The sequence below is a fragment of the Schistocerca piceifrons genome, chromosome X, assembly GCF_021461385.2.
Source record: "Schistocerca piceifrons isolate TAMUIC-IGC-003096 chromosome X, iqSchPice1.1, whole genome shotgun sequence".
Taxonomy (NCBI): domain Eukaryota; kingdom Metazoa; phylum Arthropoda; class Insecta; order Orthoptera; family Acrididae; genus Schistocerca; species Schistocerca piceifrons.
This window is the reverse complement of record NC_060149.1, coordinates 196,583,560-196,598,650: the sequence shown is the minus strand read 5'-3', so window position 1 is coordinate 196,598,650 and position 15,091 is coordinate 196,583,560. Positions and strand designations below refer to the sequence as shown.

At 39.8% G+C, this 15,091-nt stretch overlaps 1 protein-coding gene across 2 annotated transcripts in view; it reads right to left on the bottom strand.

The window, feature by feature from the left end:
* Positions 1-5,310, bottom strand: part of LOC124721253 (ras-related protein rab7) — a 32,185-nt gene extending 26,875 nt beyond the window's left edge. For both annotated transcript variants that reach the window (XM_047246121.1, XM_047246122.1), the window contains exons 1-2: positions 4,946-5,310; positions 2,126-2,317 (exon numbers count right to left, since the gene is read on the bottom strand). In XM_047246121.1, coding sequence (XP_047102077.1) covers positions 2,126-2,305 — 180 coding nt within the window. In that variant the 5' untranslated portion in view covers positions 2,306-2,317; positions 4,946-5,310. The remainder of the gene's footprint in view (positions 1-2,125; positions 2,318-4,945) is intronic.
* Positions 5,311-15,091: the final 9,781 nt, after the last annotated feature.

The following is a 15,091-nucleotide window of genomic DNA, read 5'->3' as shown; positions in this document are numbered from 1 at the left end:
AGGTTGCAGGGGTTACGACTCCTGGGGAGGTGGGTGGGTATTCATGCATGGCTGTCTTCACTTACACGTTGTAGCTACGCAAGGTGTCTAAATTTGTTTATATTTAGTTTGCCCCCACCCAAAACACCCCATTTCCCGCGCTTGTCCCGTTAGTGTCATTAGGCTTCTTGTGGAAAGTGTGTGTGTTTATTTTTGTTTCCGTCATATTTGTGACGTCATGGGTCAAAGCAGACGGGCGGGATCGGACGCTTCCGTATTTCCCTGAAGTGTGTTCCAGGAAATATCAGAACTTTATTGACCAATATCAACTCTTTCCTACAGACAGCTCATTTACAGCTGCACTACCAGACAATGGAGGTACTACCATCATACTGTAAACATATTACACGTATCTTACCAAACGCAGTGATGAAGACACCATTACACTTTCTCACAATGCACAATTGAGACTACAGACTACAATCCCAGGGTCCATGGTTTTATCTATTGCAGTCACTAGCATTTTTCTCAATCCCTTAAGACACTTGCACTCACTATGTAGGCAGCAGAAGTTGCAAAACAGTTGGGAAGTCATGTTAAGCTGCACATCTGATTAACTTAAGTAATTAAGTTGGGTGATAGGAATATGAATGGTAAATGACTGGTCCTTCAAACAATCTTAGGATTTATGTCAACAAATGTGACATTCATTCATGGAGGTATCACTAAAACAAGAATGATAGATGGATGGAAGGAAGAAAGAAAGAAACAAAGAAAGAAAGGGTCAGAGATCCATTCCAGTAATATGGGCATTACATGTTGAAATGCAGTTCTCTCATTGCACTCAAATAACATTATTGGCCTTTACTTCATTTCCCAAAACATTTATTTGCCTAGTCACCTCTCACTTTTCTCCTATAACACTGATGTGTCCCCTTTTAGCTCCAAATAAAGAAGAACAAAGTCTCATCCATGTCATTACGAACTAGTGCAGTTGGAAGTCAAAGGCAAAGTAAATTGGCACTACTTTACTATATAGACATATATACGGCAAGAACCTGGACAAAATGTAAGTGACATCTAAACAAATTGCAAAGTTCTATACCTAGGAAACATCCCCCTCCCCAATGCAAGATGGAGGTTGTCACTTGGATAACCATTTTAATACTGGAATATGTATCACTCTACACTTCCATGCTGATATTTTAGCACTGGTTACACATGTCACAAGTAGTTCTCTAAAGAAGACTTACCTGTGCCCTAGGCATAACGTAACACCCACCCACTCCACTACCAAACTGGTGAACTACTTGGAATGAGTAACACACAACTATAAAAATACTGCCCCACATTTTGCACAAAAGCAAATGAAAACATTTTTAAGTGCATCTCAGCTGTGAATTTACTTTTTCCACAATTGGCACTATAAAGTAATACCACCAGCTACTCACATTCTGACCACAAGGCGCTGTGTGTGTGTGTGTGTGTTTTCATTACATGTATCAGTTGCAATTCTGTTGCAAGTTCTGTAACTACGTATAGTATGGGTCTACTATCAGCTTAGCCTTGTTAGTAACAGTTATCACATAGTTCAAGTATTTTTCTTAAGGAAAATAATTTCTAGCATAAGGTAAGGTAAATATGTCAAGTAATGGACACTTTAGTACAGTTTAGTATCATGTCTGCATAATGTGTATTTTGAATCTTATCTCAAATTATCCTCAACTTTTACCTTAACTGCCATGATTAATTTTCATTTCTTCCCACATTTCATTCTTAGATGTTCACTTCATGAACTACCATACACCTCAAATTATGTAACATGGTTTATCATTAATATAGTAGTTCTTTCATTAAGAGCAAGTTAGTAGAATTCATGATCCTACAAATGTAACAGCATGCAAACTTCAATGGATGCCTCACTTGCATTACATAAGCAACTATGCATTAAGAACCATACTCCATTCTAGCCTCTAAAAATTCTCATTTAAAATGCTTAACTTTTAAATTAATGTAAAAATACTAATAAATGTTATGTTTGGTTATTTGCTTTACATTTGGTGTAACCTATTATTAGAATATTACAGCAGACAACACTGAAGTCATAAAATTTACATTAGCACTATTATATGAAACAATTCTTTACCTGCATAGTCACTATTCGATCATCCACTAGGACTTCTTTTGTCAGGAAATCTGCTCCTATTGTTGCTTTATACTGATTGGAAAATTTTTTATTGACATACTGGTTCATCAATGAAGTCTTTCCTACACCCGAATCTCCTAGGATTATGACTTTCAGGAGTACCTTCTTCCTGGATGCCATGGTGCTACCGGCCTGAAATGGAGAAGCAGCTCTAGTATCTGAACGAACTCTTATAAGAAACAGTTTCCACGGACAACTCGTCTTAATTTTTGGAAGTGCAGAAACACTTTCAGCACACAACATCCAGAAAACTAAAAGATGCATAAGAATTACACCACTTGCATTTTTCATTCCATGTTACTTTTCAACATGGAGAGACTGCATACACCATCTGAGCTGTAATACCGCTATCGTGTTCAATATATAGAAACAGCTTCACTAACATATCAACAAGGGCACACAGTGCAATATCAACACAAAGACTGAAGATACTTCACACTGCATTTATTCAGCTGCACACAAATGTTACTGCAAAAGGTATTGATATAGGCTAATATCATCACTGCTCACAACAGATCAAAGTAAGTTGAAAATCATAGAGAACAACCTACTGACAGCAGCATAATGTTGATATTGTTAGCTGAAAACATTTTACAAGACTAACAGCTATAAGATTTAGAGTAAGGTCTTTTAATTAAGGTCACACAGAATGGTAGAAGACTTTAAAATTCTACCCCTACACCTTTTATCTCTTTTGAAAAAACCTTTGAGTGAGCAGGTAAGAAGCAATTATCAACACAAAGCCACAGTTTGTAGTCAAACAGTAGCCTTTTTCCAAGACCAAGTTTTGTATCGATATCATAAAGGGATAAATTTTTACAATAAGATGGGACATTAAGTCAATCAAACAAAATTACCCGTCCACTTTTTGGAATTATCAATTAATTCACAAAAATGACATCCACAGTGTATTGCAACTGAAATTAGTTGATAAATATAACAAAGATATAATTAAATAATGGTTTACAAAGCAGTATATGGAATTAGAGCAAAGATTTGAACTTATGAGCAGCTATTAGGACCATCACTTTTCCACTCCCTGTAATATGATACGATATATTTAAAGAACAGCATACAAAACAATGTCATCATGTAAGGTTATATTCTAAAATGTGGGAAGTCCCCTCACTCAAAAGTAAAATTTACAGATAGCTGGGAAAATATATGATCAGAGAGGGAGGTGATCTCCAATCTAGAGCCTAGGCAATTCTACCAACTTCTCACAGTTCATTGATATACAGAAAGTTTTACTAGCCTTTGGTGCTCAAAATGTGGATGTGTACAGTTTCCAATATAAAAACATTGTGTTACAACTAAAAGCTAGCAGATTGACAGTTCTGCCAGTCACATTTTACAAGGGTCTACATGCACCTGCAGAACAGGCAACACAGCAAGCATGACATTGCAGAACTAGAACTGGCTGCCTTCTGGCCCTACCACTTGTTGAAAGTTTATCTGAAGTATAATATCAGTCTACATTCCATTAATACTTGTTCCATAGATAATGACATTTTGTAACGATGGGGAACGTGTCAGTTTAACAAAGTATTATAAAGTACTTTTTCTTCAGTTACCACTTCATATCTAACAATTGATCTGCTGAGTAGGAGTCCTCATTCAAAAATTCTTTTGTTTTTAATGTCACAAAATAGATGTTAACTATATAAGGAAAGATGACAAAACATCTGTACAATATGAATGGGTGACCAAATCACCCTTACTTGTCACTCAAAACCAGATTCAGATCCAAATATGATTATGTCAACATTCCCTTCCGAAGTAGAATAGGAGATATGAAGGAAAAAAGAAATGCACTACCAGGACCTAAAGTTTATGATCTGAATGTGATACGTTACCAAAAAACTATAAACACTATGTTGCAGGAAGACAAGGCTGATTTGCTGTTTAGTTGTGAACATATTTACGAAAGGTATACAGACATTGTAACTGTCACTTGGATTCACAGCAAAAATGGTTATCTTTTATGACGCAACTTCGTGCTTTGACACATTAGTAAGTCACTTTTTGTATACACGATGCTAGTAATTCCAAACTTTCCGTTGTAAGGAACTCCCAACTCTCATTGCTCTGATCCGAGGAACCGCTGCTATAGTCTGATAGGTTAAGTAGGATCTTTCACAAATTGGTTGTGCTCTAAATCATCTTACGACGAGCACCGCTTCAAACAAAGGCTATGTCACTCTTAAAAGGAACAAGATATTGCGAAACCACTCTACGTAAGTCGGCTCGCTTAACAAAGGAACACTGCACTTTAGTTCTTTTTATAACAAAGGCCATTTAAAAAGCCAATCACATGTTTCCGTGAAAGGCCTGTACAAAAGTTCTCAGTAAAGAATTTTGGTAATCAAGTTTACAGAAATAATGAGCAGAAATAACCTTGAACTTTTAACGTAGATGTGCAAGTGAGCAGCAAGAAAGAATAATCATTTCCTTTACTTACCTCATATTCTCGCCTTAGAACTGCTAGCAAAAATAATCGCGATGTGACGCACAGATTTTTTTTCCGTATAATGGTTTCACGGTTAACAACATAGGTACACAATTTCGGGTACAGCAGTTTCTAACTACACAAAAAAATTTTACGCTTTCAATCAGGGAGTAAACAGGAACCCTTGGGCAAGAGTCTTTTTTTGACAAATACCAATGACAGTTGTAATACAGCATGGACAACGATCGAAGTATTACGCCTACGTGTGGAACGTCAGATCCATTCGCACACGATTTAACAAAAGTACTTACCTACAGACAGCAGTGACAAATACAAACTTCAAGTATAACAGCCCAGACAGCAAAGGCCAAGAGAATACCACACCGCAAGAAACTATTGTTCCACTCGATCTGGGTTTGACAGCTAACAACTACCACTTCCACAAATCATCAACTTTCCCTCTCAGAGAGAAAATGGCGTATGCCTCGAATCACGGGTTATCATACGTCATCGATATACTAAACCCGGAAACACGAAGATTATTGTTTTGCGGAAGCAGTGTTGGAACATCTACACAACATTCTGCGTTGTTCACGTACAAAATACAGGAAATATAGCGAAAATTATAGATGCACCCTGAAACTAAACACTAAAAACGTACAAGCAACTCAGTAACACTTGGTACCAACCTGCAGATACAAATTATTTCAACTATTTATTTTAAAAAAATATTGAAATAAAGACACATGCCTTTTTTTTTTCAATATATCACACATACATACAAATTTCTTGCCAAAATTGATTCCAATTCCGGTAAGTACGCGGAAAATAACAAAAGATCGATAGACTATCGACCTAAGAAAAATAAATATGGAATAAAGGCTATGTAATCGGAGTGCTAACCTGCTGTTATGGAGCGTTAACTTCTATAATACTTTAATTTTATGTAAAAAGAAGTTAAGTCCGGATGTTTATTAGGCACTCTCAAGTAACTGTGTGCATGTTTGCAACTGAAGCACCAACTTGTCAAAAATGAAATCAGGCACTGAATTTAGTCTTAAAGTTTCTGATAACTGCACAAATGCTGCCAAGGGGCTGCAGGATTTTCCGGAATTATTAAGTGCTGTGCTGTGAGGCACAGTGTTCTTTCGTCCATCTGCCGTCGAATTATTTCCAGTATTTCCTCTTCTCCCCAACACATAAGTACCGTAGGAAAGCCTGTAATGATCAGTGCTCTAGTTTATACGTATATGCATCAAAATTCTGTGATTCTGCTGATCCAACATACCTCAGGAGTATTTGAGGATAGACTGATTCGTTTTTTATCAGCATAGTTGTAGTTGATGAACAACAGTTACCTTCACAATGTAACGTTCGGGACAGTGTCATTGAAATATACAGTGAAGGTTTGCAAGTGAATGTAGAGAATGAACTTAGGAGAGAGCTTGATTTTCTCATAAAATGCGAAAAACGTTTGAAAATTTGGAAAGAAGAGTGAGTAATTCTTCAAAATCTAGTCAACATGAGTTCTCCAGTGTCAGACTAAAAAAAATAGTGCACGACATATAACAAAAACCGCAAAACTTACTATAGAATTAAATAATACGTTTGATGTGCTTGAAAGTAACACAGAAAAGGAAGAATAGTTGAAATGTACCAAGATCCATACGGACAGTTCCTTAATCAACGCGAAATTGAGTTTGCAAAGCAAAACAAATAGTCCTATTTGTAAACAAAGCAAAAAATACACGCTGGTAAATACATATGAAACCTTTATTCTCGCAGACGGCCTATGGAAGAAGTATAGCTGAAATTACGAGTACTAATAAAACAGTATTCAACGTGACAGGCATCACCAAACCAGGAGGTCCATTACGTGAAGTTTTAAACAACAGCAAAAAACCTCTGACGAGTGGTAGAGCATGCGTGATAATTGGAGGTGCCAACGACATATACCACAATGAAACCAGACGTGCTATGAAACTTTTAAAGGAAGTAATCTGCAAAGTGCCTGAAGTTAAATTTTTCGTGGTCTGTATTCCTCAATAATTCCTGATGACTGCACAAATACTACCAAGGGGTTGCAGGATTTTCCGGAATTCCTAGAGTCTATTAAGGTTCTGTGAGGCAGAGTGTTCTTTAATCTATCTGCCATCATGATATCATGGAAAAGTCGTGCGTGAATACTGAGATTATTACCGCCAACAGACTTTTTGCCAAGATATGTAGTGGTTATCCTAATGCTACATATGTAAGGATAAATAGTGACTGCACAGAGGTCGCAGAAACATGAAAGGGAAGGAAGCTGTCAGTGCTGAAATGTTGAATACCATCAAAGACTGTAAAGTAGTGCAACATACTATCACACTGCGTGATAAAGAACTTACTACAATATCAGCATTAGTAGAATCAGAAAGGCCCAATGTCCTTCAATCATCGGTAACAATAGATGAATCTTCTACATTAAATGAAGTAAAAGAATCTGTACCTGCATCTCAAGTGTCTCCCAGTACAACAGCCACAACAGACAACTCATCAGTGGTGTCAAAATCATCAATAACACCTGAACCATATCCATCAGCAGCAGACTTATCACTCTCTCCAGCTGCTTGAACAGCAAGCCTAGCATCAGTGTCTAGTCCAGCAATCAGAATAACAGATCCGAGATCACGGTACAAACTGCCACACAGGCATCACCCACAGCAGCAGCCAAATCAAAATCACCAGAGCATCAGTTATCAGCTTCAACTGCAGCACAAACATCGTTTGAAACTCCAGTGGCATCTACAGTTCAAGGTTTTAGTGAAACTACAGCTTCAGCAAAAGTTCCAGCACCCACCAAAAACTTAGGTGCAATAATGGATGCAACATCATAAATGGCAGCAACTCCGGGCTCCTGGGGTAAGAAATATGAGGAGCAGGAAACGTGTAATTCTTAAGGATTTTTGGTACCCAGCCTCAACAATGAACAGCTGGTAACATCGGATGGCATAAGTACGAACCCATCTCAAGCAATTTTTAATCATTTAAAAATAATGACCTCAATATACAGTGTATTAAAAATAAAATATTAAAACTTGAGATCACAGCCAGTGAAACTAGTATAGACTATATTTGTGTTCAAGAACATTGGTGCAAGAGTTATGAACTAGCAAACATAAGTATTTCTCCATATGATTTAGTCGGTATTGCAGGAAGGAAACAAGATGAGGTGTTTGTATTTATGTAAAACATCGAGTAAAAGTTAAAAATTTGTCTCTAGCTGAATCTATGAGTTAAGAAAAACATTCTGATGTTGCAACAATATAGATGAATAAGTAAAAGAGTAAATTAATAGTAATGTAAGTGCACAGATCCTGAAATTTTTAGAAGTAACTTAAAGGCATAGCTCAACATATTACATGATAAAAAAAACATCAAAACTTATAAGTGGAGACCTTAATGTCAACTTGTTAACTGAAAGGGCATCTACAGATCAGTTCCTGCATGTTCTACATAGCTTCAACTTGTATCTGCGTGTAACTAGCCCTACAACAGTAACATACTCTCCAGAAAGTCTCATAGGTAATTTCTTCACAAATATAGGAACTATAGATACAGATGTAATTGATATTGACCTAGGAATATCCAGTCACAATGCACTAATCCTTAAAAATCTCACAACCACAAAACTTGTCAGAACAAACTCATACAGGCATTTACATACTAATTCCTGGATTATGACAGATATTAGAAATTCCTCCAGGACAATGAAAATAGTTAACTTTAAAATGGAAAGTTGTACTGACCCCAAGTTTAAAGAACATGCAATAAACTATATATATTTTAAGGTAATTACAAAAGCAAAACTACTAAGTAATGTTAGATTAATAAGAAAATCAGGCAATAAATCAAGAACTACTTTGGAAATAGTGAAAAGGGAAACAGGTAAGAACCTCATGGATCAGGAAATAGTACTCAAAAATAGTGAAAATATTGAATTAAAAGATGAAACTCTGGCAAATTACATTAACAACTATTTTTAAGTGTACCTGTGTCATTAAGCAAAAATTTACCAAACATGAGAAATTAACAGCTTCAAAATTAGACAGTAATATGGTCAAATGGAAATGAAGTATTGAAAGTCAAAAAGAGTCTAAAACCAAAAATTTCAGCAGGTGTGTATGAAGTGCCTGTGTCACTAATTAAAAAGTTGCCCAACAAATTATAAAGCACCTGGTACATATTGCCAATTTGTCAAACAGAGGTTGGAAATCTCGAAGTTTAGACCTCTGTTTAAAAAATGAGATCCATATAAGATAGAAAATTGTAGACCAATATCCCTTCTCCAGTATTTTCCAAAATTTTAGAGACATTAATGAAAATCAAACTCATAAATTACTTAGATGCATACAAACTTCTGAATTGCAATCAACATGGCTTCCATTCAGGCCACAGCACACAATCAGCCCCCCGTGCCTATACCGAAGAGATTGTCAGGAATCTTGACAATAAAAAATGTGTAGTGGGAATGAACTTAGATTTATCGAAAATTTTGTTTAACAAGTGGAGGCAACAGGAGTAAGAAGAGTTATTTGCAAATGTTTTGAATCTTAGCTTCAAGACAGAACTCAGGTTGTAGAAATCATCTCAGATTATAATTCCTGAAAAACAAGTGGATTTCAGATGCAAAAGAAGTGATAACCGGCGTCTGGCAGGGCATTGTTGTTGGTCCCTTATTGTTCTTGCTTTATATAAATGACATAAAGAATCCAAATATTGCTATCAAAATTATGTTGTTCACAGATGGCACAAGTATAATCATAAGTGACGATAAAAATCATTATCCACCACAACTAACAAAGCAATGAAACATATACAACAGTGGTTCAATTCAAACGAGTTAGGACTTAAGTAAAACAAACTACATACAGTATGGCAAAGCAACCCAAGGAAATGATGTCCAGTTAACACTAAGTGACACAGAGGTAGAAAATGTGCAATCCACAAAGTTTCTGGTCATGCACATTGATAAAAACTTAAGCTGGAAACACCGTGTGAAGTATTTATCACAGAGGCTCATTTCGGCATGTTTTACATTGAGAGTAATATCTAGAGTATGCAGCATACAGTGAGCTAGATTAGTGTATTTTGCTTTCAGTCTTTTGTGTCTTATGGTATAGTGTTCTGGGGTAAAACTAAATCATGCTTAATAGATAGCTTCAAACTACAGAAAAGAGCTATTCGAATTATAGCACACAATCCTCCAAGAACGCACTGTAGGCCACTCTTCAGACAATTAAAAATACTCACAATACTGTCACAAATACATATGAAAAGTATTCTACTGTTGCGGCCACATGTAGTAAGCATTGCTTCACGCAGTGGAGAATGGCAAAACAGACACACGCCGGCGACCAAGGCGTTGCGAAGTAGGCAGGCACAGATAGCCTTGCTGACAGCAGCAGTCTACCAACAGACACGCAAGGACGCATACAGACCGAGCGCCGAGCGAAGCCTGGAGAGTGCTGAGTGAGGGGAAGTGAGGCCAGCACGCTAAGTTACACTGCAATAAACTGCGGGAGTAATAACAAAAAGCTACCACCGAGTGTAAAAAACGTCCTCCTGTCGGATATAAATAGTGGAGCGCAGGCAGCAAGTTCGGATCTGAGGACGGACGTGGTCCGTGTCCGAATGTTCAATCTTCGTAGGTGACGATTCTGGAAGTCTGTTCCAGCCTGCAGGAGTCATCCCTTCGCCGCCAGATGTCAACTTCAGCTCTGGAGGTCGGCCCGAGTTCAGTCGGCACCATGGCTGACTAACTACAGCGAGAACTTTCAGCAGGACCGGCCGCAGCGCGGTCTTGGTCACAGGCGCCGCCGGGGACTGATGCCCGGACTTCACGGCAACTTGGCCCCACGGCGTGTGGTTCGTCCATGACGGGACCTCGGGGACTTCGCGACTGACGGCTTCCCAGCGGCCGGTGCAGCCGAGTTCATCTCAACCACAGGGCATCCTGGCATCAGCAGAGCACTGGTGGCCTGAGGCTCCCAAGTGCGATCAGCGGCAAGCGTTGTGCGCATTGTCAGAGAATCTACACAGCAGCAGCCAGGCGGAGGGATCCGCAGGGCTGGGCAGCAACGACGAGGGATAAATTGTAAAGAAAGTTCAATAAATAATTGTAAAACTCCACGCCGCCTCAGTCTTTGGCGCAGCCACTGTGTCTGCTGCGAACAAGAGGTACAGATTCCGTAACAAGTGATGTCAGGTGCACCCACGCCACCGCTTTCACTAGCACTGTGCGGAGCAACCGAGAAACACAGAATAGGGTGAGTCCAGCAACTGCCTTCTCTCTATGTTTTCTGTGTAGCTAGACATGTCAAGGGTAACGTTAAGGCATGTGAGAGTGTCATTTAAAAGGCCTAGCAGCCCTGTAGACTAATCGCAGTTTCGTGGGAATGATAGTCACGTTAACTTAGTATCATCTAAATGTGTAGTGTGTGGATTAACAGGTCACGGCGCTCCTTGCAATAAATTTGTACCAAGTACTTGTGATGTGTGTGGCTTCTATGGTCATGTAATGGGGCAATGTGGTAAGTCTAGATGGCTTGCCATTAGACGTGCTAAGAATTAACTTGCTTCTGGGTAATAAAATTTTATTTTTGTGAGGTGAGGTATACCACACGGGAAATGCCAGAGACACGTGCAACCGGGACAAGTAACGCCGTAGTCGCATTGACAGAGCAAGTTAAGAAACTGATTGAAGAAAATAAGTTGCAAAAGCAGCACATGCAGAGGATGGAGCAACAACTGTTACAAAATACTCAATCAGGGTTCGGAAGCGATAGTGTAGAATGCAAGGGTACTGTCTTTTCCGGTGTGGCAGACTGTTCAGCGGCTAATCTGATACCTTTATTCTCGGGTGAAACATCAGACGATGTGAATGTTTTCATTGGTGACGTACGTAGTACGGCTAGACTGTGTGGCTGGTCGGATGAAATGTGTTTGCAAATGGCGAGGTTACGATTAGTAGGTGATGCAAAGACTTATGTGGCATACCACGAAGGGTTAAAAGATGCTACTACATTCACAGAGTTGGCTGATGAATTATTGCAAAAGCTTAGGAAACAAAATAGTGCCAGATTTTTTAGAGAAAAATTGGGGAGGATGATGCAAAAAACTTGTGAAACGGTAGAAGAATTTTCAGACAGAATTAGGAGAACAAATGCGCACACGTATGAGTTAACACAAGATGCGAGTGCAAATGAAGTTCTATTGAGAAAAGCAGAGAATAGAGCCTTAGACGCATTTTTGCGAGGGGTCTCGCCGGATTTTTCACGCCGGATACGGATGGAAAATCCAAGTGACTTAGCAGCAGCATTGCGCGTAGCTACACATTTGCAGGAAGTGGATAGCGCCGCTAGCAGTCGCAATGACAAGAAAATTTTTTCGTCTTCCAAAGAGTGTTACTGTTGTGGGTAGCAAGGTCAATTTAAGGGACAATGTCGGGAACCGCAGTGTTTCACTTGTCAGAAAATTGGGCATATGGCACGGCAGTGTAGAGCCAAGAAACGGGTTAATGATACAGAAGGTAAAAAACTGTTAAACGAAAAATGGAGTGTTCCTGTCGTCGGGAGGCATTCCCAGTAAAAAGAGATATTCATAGAGTGCACGAAGAGGCGAATTGTAGTTTGATGGTTTGGATAAAAGATAAGTGATGAAGAGTTTTAGTGGATAATGGAGCGCATGTATCAGTTGTCAGTGTGGACCTCGTGGGCAAGAAAGGATTGGAAGCTCCGAGATACAGATTGCGCTCAGTAGGTGATAAAAAATTAGATGCACTAGGGACAGCACAGCTCAAGTTTAAGATAGGGAATGTGTGGTTCCGGGAGCAAATGGAGGTGTTGTCAACTGTGGGACAGGGATTTTCAGCGATATTTGGGTTGGACTTTCTGATTAAACATCACGCCAAAATTGACCTTTCGCAACATACGCTGGAACTCGATGGGAACTTGTTCTCAATGGGTACAGCCGTTGCAAATGTTTCAGAGTCGCAAGGTGCACCGATAGCTAAGGTGATACCAACTAAACTGCGTACAAGTGCATTAAAGGTGATTTCGTGTGACAAAGTACGAACAGGTACAGGGAAGTTGATCTGGGTACCGGTGGATGTCGATGTGCCACAGCAGTGGTTATTCTTGGTAGAGCCACTACCGAATAATGAGGTTTTAGACGAAAAGCATTGCTTTATTCGTAGGAGTGTATCACGAGTAACGGACATAAATGGCCAGTTTATGGTTCTAGTGAGTTTAGATAACTGCGGGCGGTATGATGTTGATCTGCCGAAGGGATTAGTAATAGCCACAGTTGAGTTGATGGATGAAGAGGACATCGATAGTTCGAGGCTAGACTATGATGTAAAGCAGACCGTCAGCGCGTTTGCACTTCGTGACAAGGTAAATCATTTGAGAGGAAATGATCGTTCGGGTATGGAAGCATTATTACTAAAGTATAAAGCATTGTTTGAAACACAGGGTACGTTACCTGCTACACCGATAACACAGCATCGTATTCCGACAGGGAATCACGCTCCTGTGTATCGTAAGCCATACAGACTACCGAAACAATTACAACCAGTAGCAGAGCAATTAATAGAGCAACAACTGGAAGATGGGATAATCCAGCACAGTAATAGTCTTTGGTCTAGTAGCGTGGTCCTACCTCCGAAGAAGACACCGGACGGGTCGAAAAGATTTCGCTTTTGTTGCGATTACAGACATTTGAATGAACGGACAGTGGCGGATGTATATCCGATTCCGAATATCACAGAAACGTTAGACAAACTAGGGCCGTGTTAATGTTTCTCCACTATGGATTTGCGAAGCGGTTGTCACCAGATTGAAGTATGTCCGGAGGACAGACCAAAAGCAGCATTTACGACGCATCGTGGTCACTTCGAGTATAAAGGAATGCCGTTTGGACTAAAAACACTCCGGCAACATTTCAGAGGTTGTTGGATGGAGTCCTTCGCGGGCTGAAACCGAAAAAAATGCATGGTGTATCTGGATGACATTATAGTTTTTTCAAGAGATATAGAGCAGCATGTGGAACGCTTAGAGGAGGTGTTTAAAAGATTAGAGGCAGCACGGCTACCATTAAGTTTGGACAAATGCCATTTTGCGCAAGCACAAGTAAATTATCTCGTGCATGTTATCAGTCAGTACGAGATTTTCTGGTTCCGCAAGCGGTTAAACAACTGCAATCGTATATTGGTCTTGCGAGCAATTATCAAAAATTCGTACAGGGGTTCGCAGAAATAGCGAGGCCACTTACTAAGTTGCTAAGAAAAGGTGTTACCTTCCAGTGGGCGTCAGAGTGCGAGAAAGCATTTCAGGAGTTGAAACGGATACTGACACCAGATCCAGTTTTGAAGTTTCCAGACTTTTCGAAGGAGTTAATACTACAATGTGACTCGTCTAATCACGCTCTTGGGGTTGTACTTGGGCAAGATATTGATGGCAAAGAACATCTGACTGCGTTCGCGTCTCGTCAACTTACCAAGGCGGAACAAAATTACTCCACGACGGAGAAGGAATGTTAGCGGTAATATACGGGATTTCGTACTTTCGGTGTTATCTGTACGATAGAAGGTTTAAGGTTGTGACGGATCATTCAGCTCTGAAATGGTTATTAGGTCTGAAAGACCCAGCGAGTAGGCTAGTGAGATCGGCGCCGAAACTCAGTGAGTTTGATTATGAGGTAATACACAAGACAGGTGTGAAACATGCCAGCGCTGACGCATTGAGCAGGAAAGTGGCAGTGTTACAAGTAGCAGGGGTGACTGAAGATGAGTGGAAAAGGGCACAAGCCGTGGATAGTGATTGCCAATTGTTCAGAAAGCAACCGCAGCCCCTAGTACAGGACGGGTTACTTTGCAGGTCGACGAAATGCGGCCCGCGCGTCGTCGTACCAGCAGCGTTAAGCTCTGAAGTTTTGCAACAGGTGCATGACCATTTTGTTTCAGGACATGGCGGGAGAAGAGCTACGTATAGGCGGATGGCGGAGAAGTTTTGGCGGAGGACACGACGTCAAGACATGAACGAGTACGTCAGGAATTGTGTGCCATGCGCACAGCGAGCTGACTTGAGCCATCAAAAGATTCAGCTTCAAAGGTTACCAGAGGCAGACAGATCTTTCCAACAAATCGGAATTGATGTATTAGGCCCATTAAATAGGAGTGCAGCAGGGAATAAGTATGTGTTAACAGTGATTGACCACTTTTCTAGGTATTTAGTCATGGTCGCATTACCAGATCAGAAAGCAAGTACGCTGGCACAAGCTTTAGTTAATAATTGGTTACTCAGGTATGGGATACCTCAGTCCTTAATCTCGGATCAAGGTACTGATTTCACGTCTGATCTGATGAAGCAACTGGGTAAGTTACTGAAGGTAAAGAAACTACGGACTAGTCCATTCCA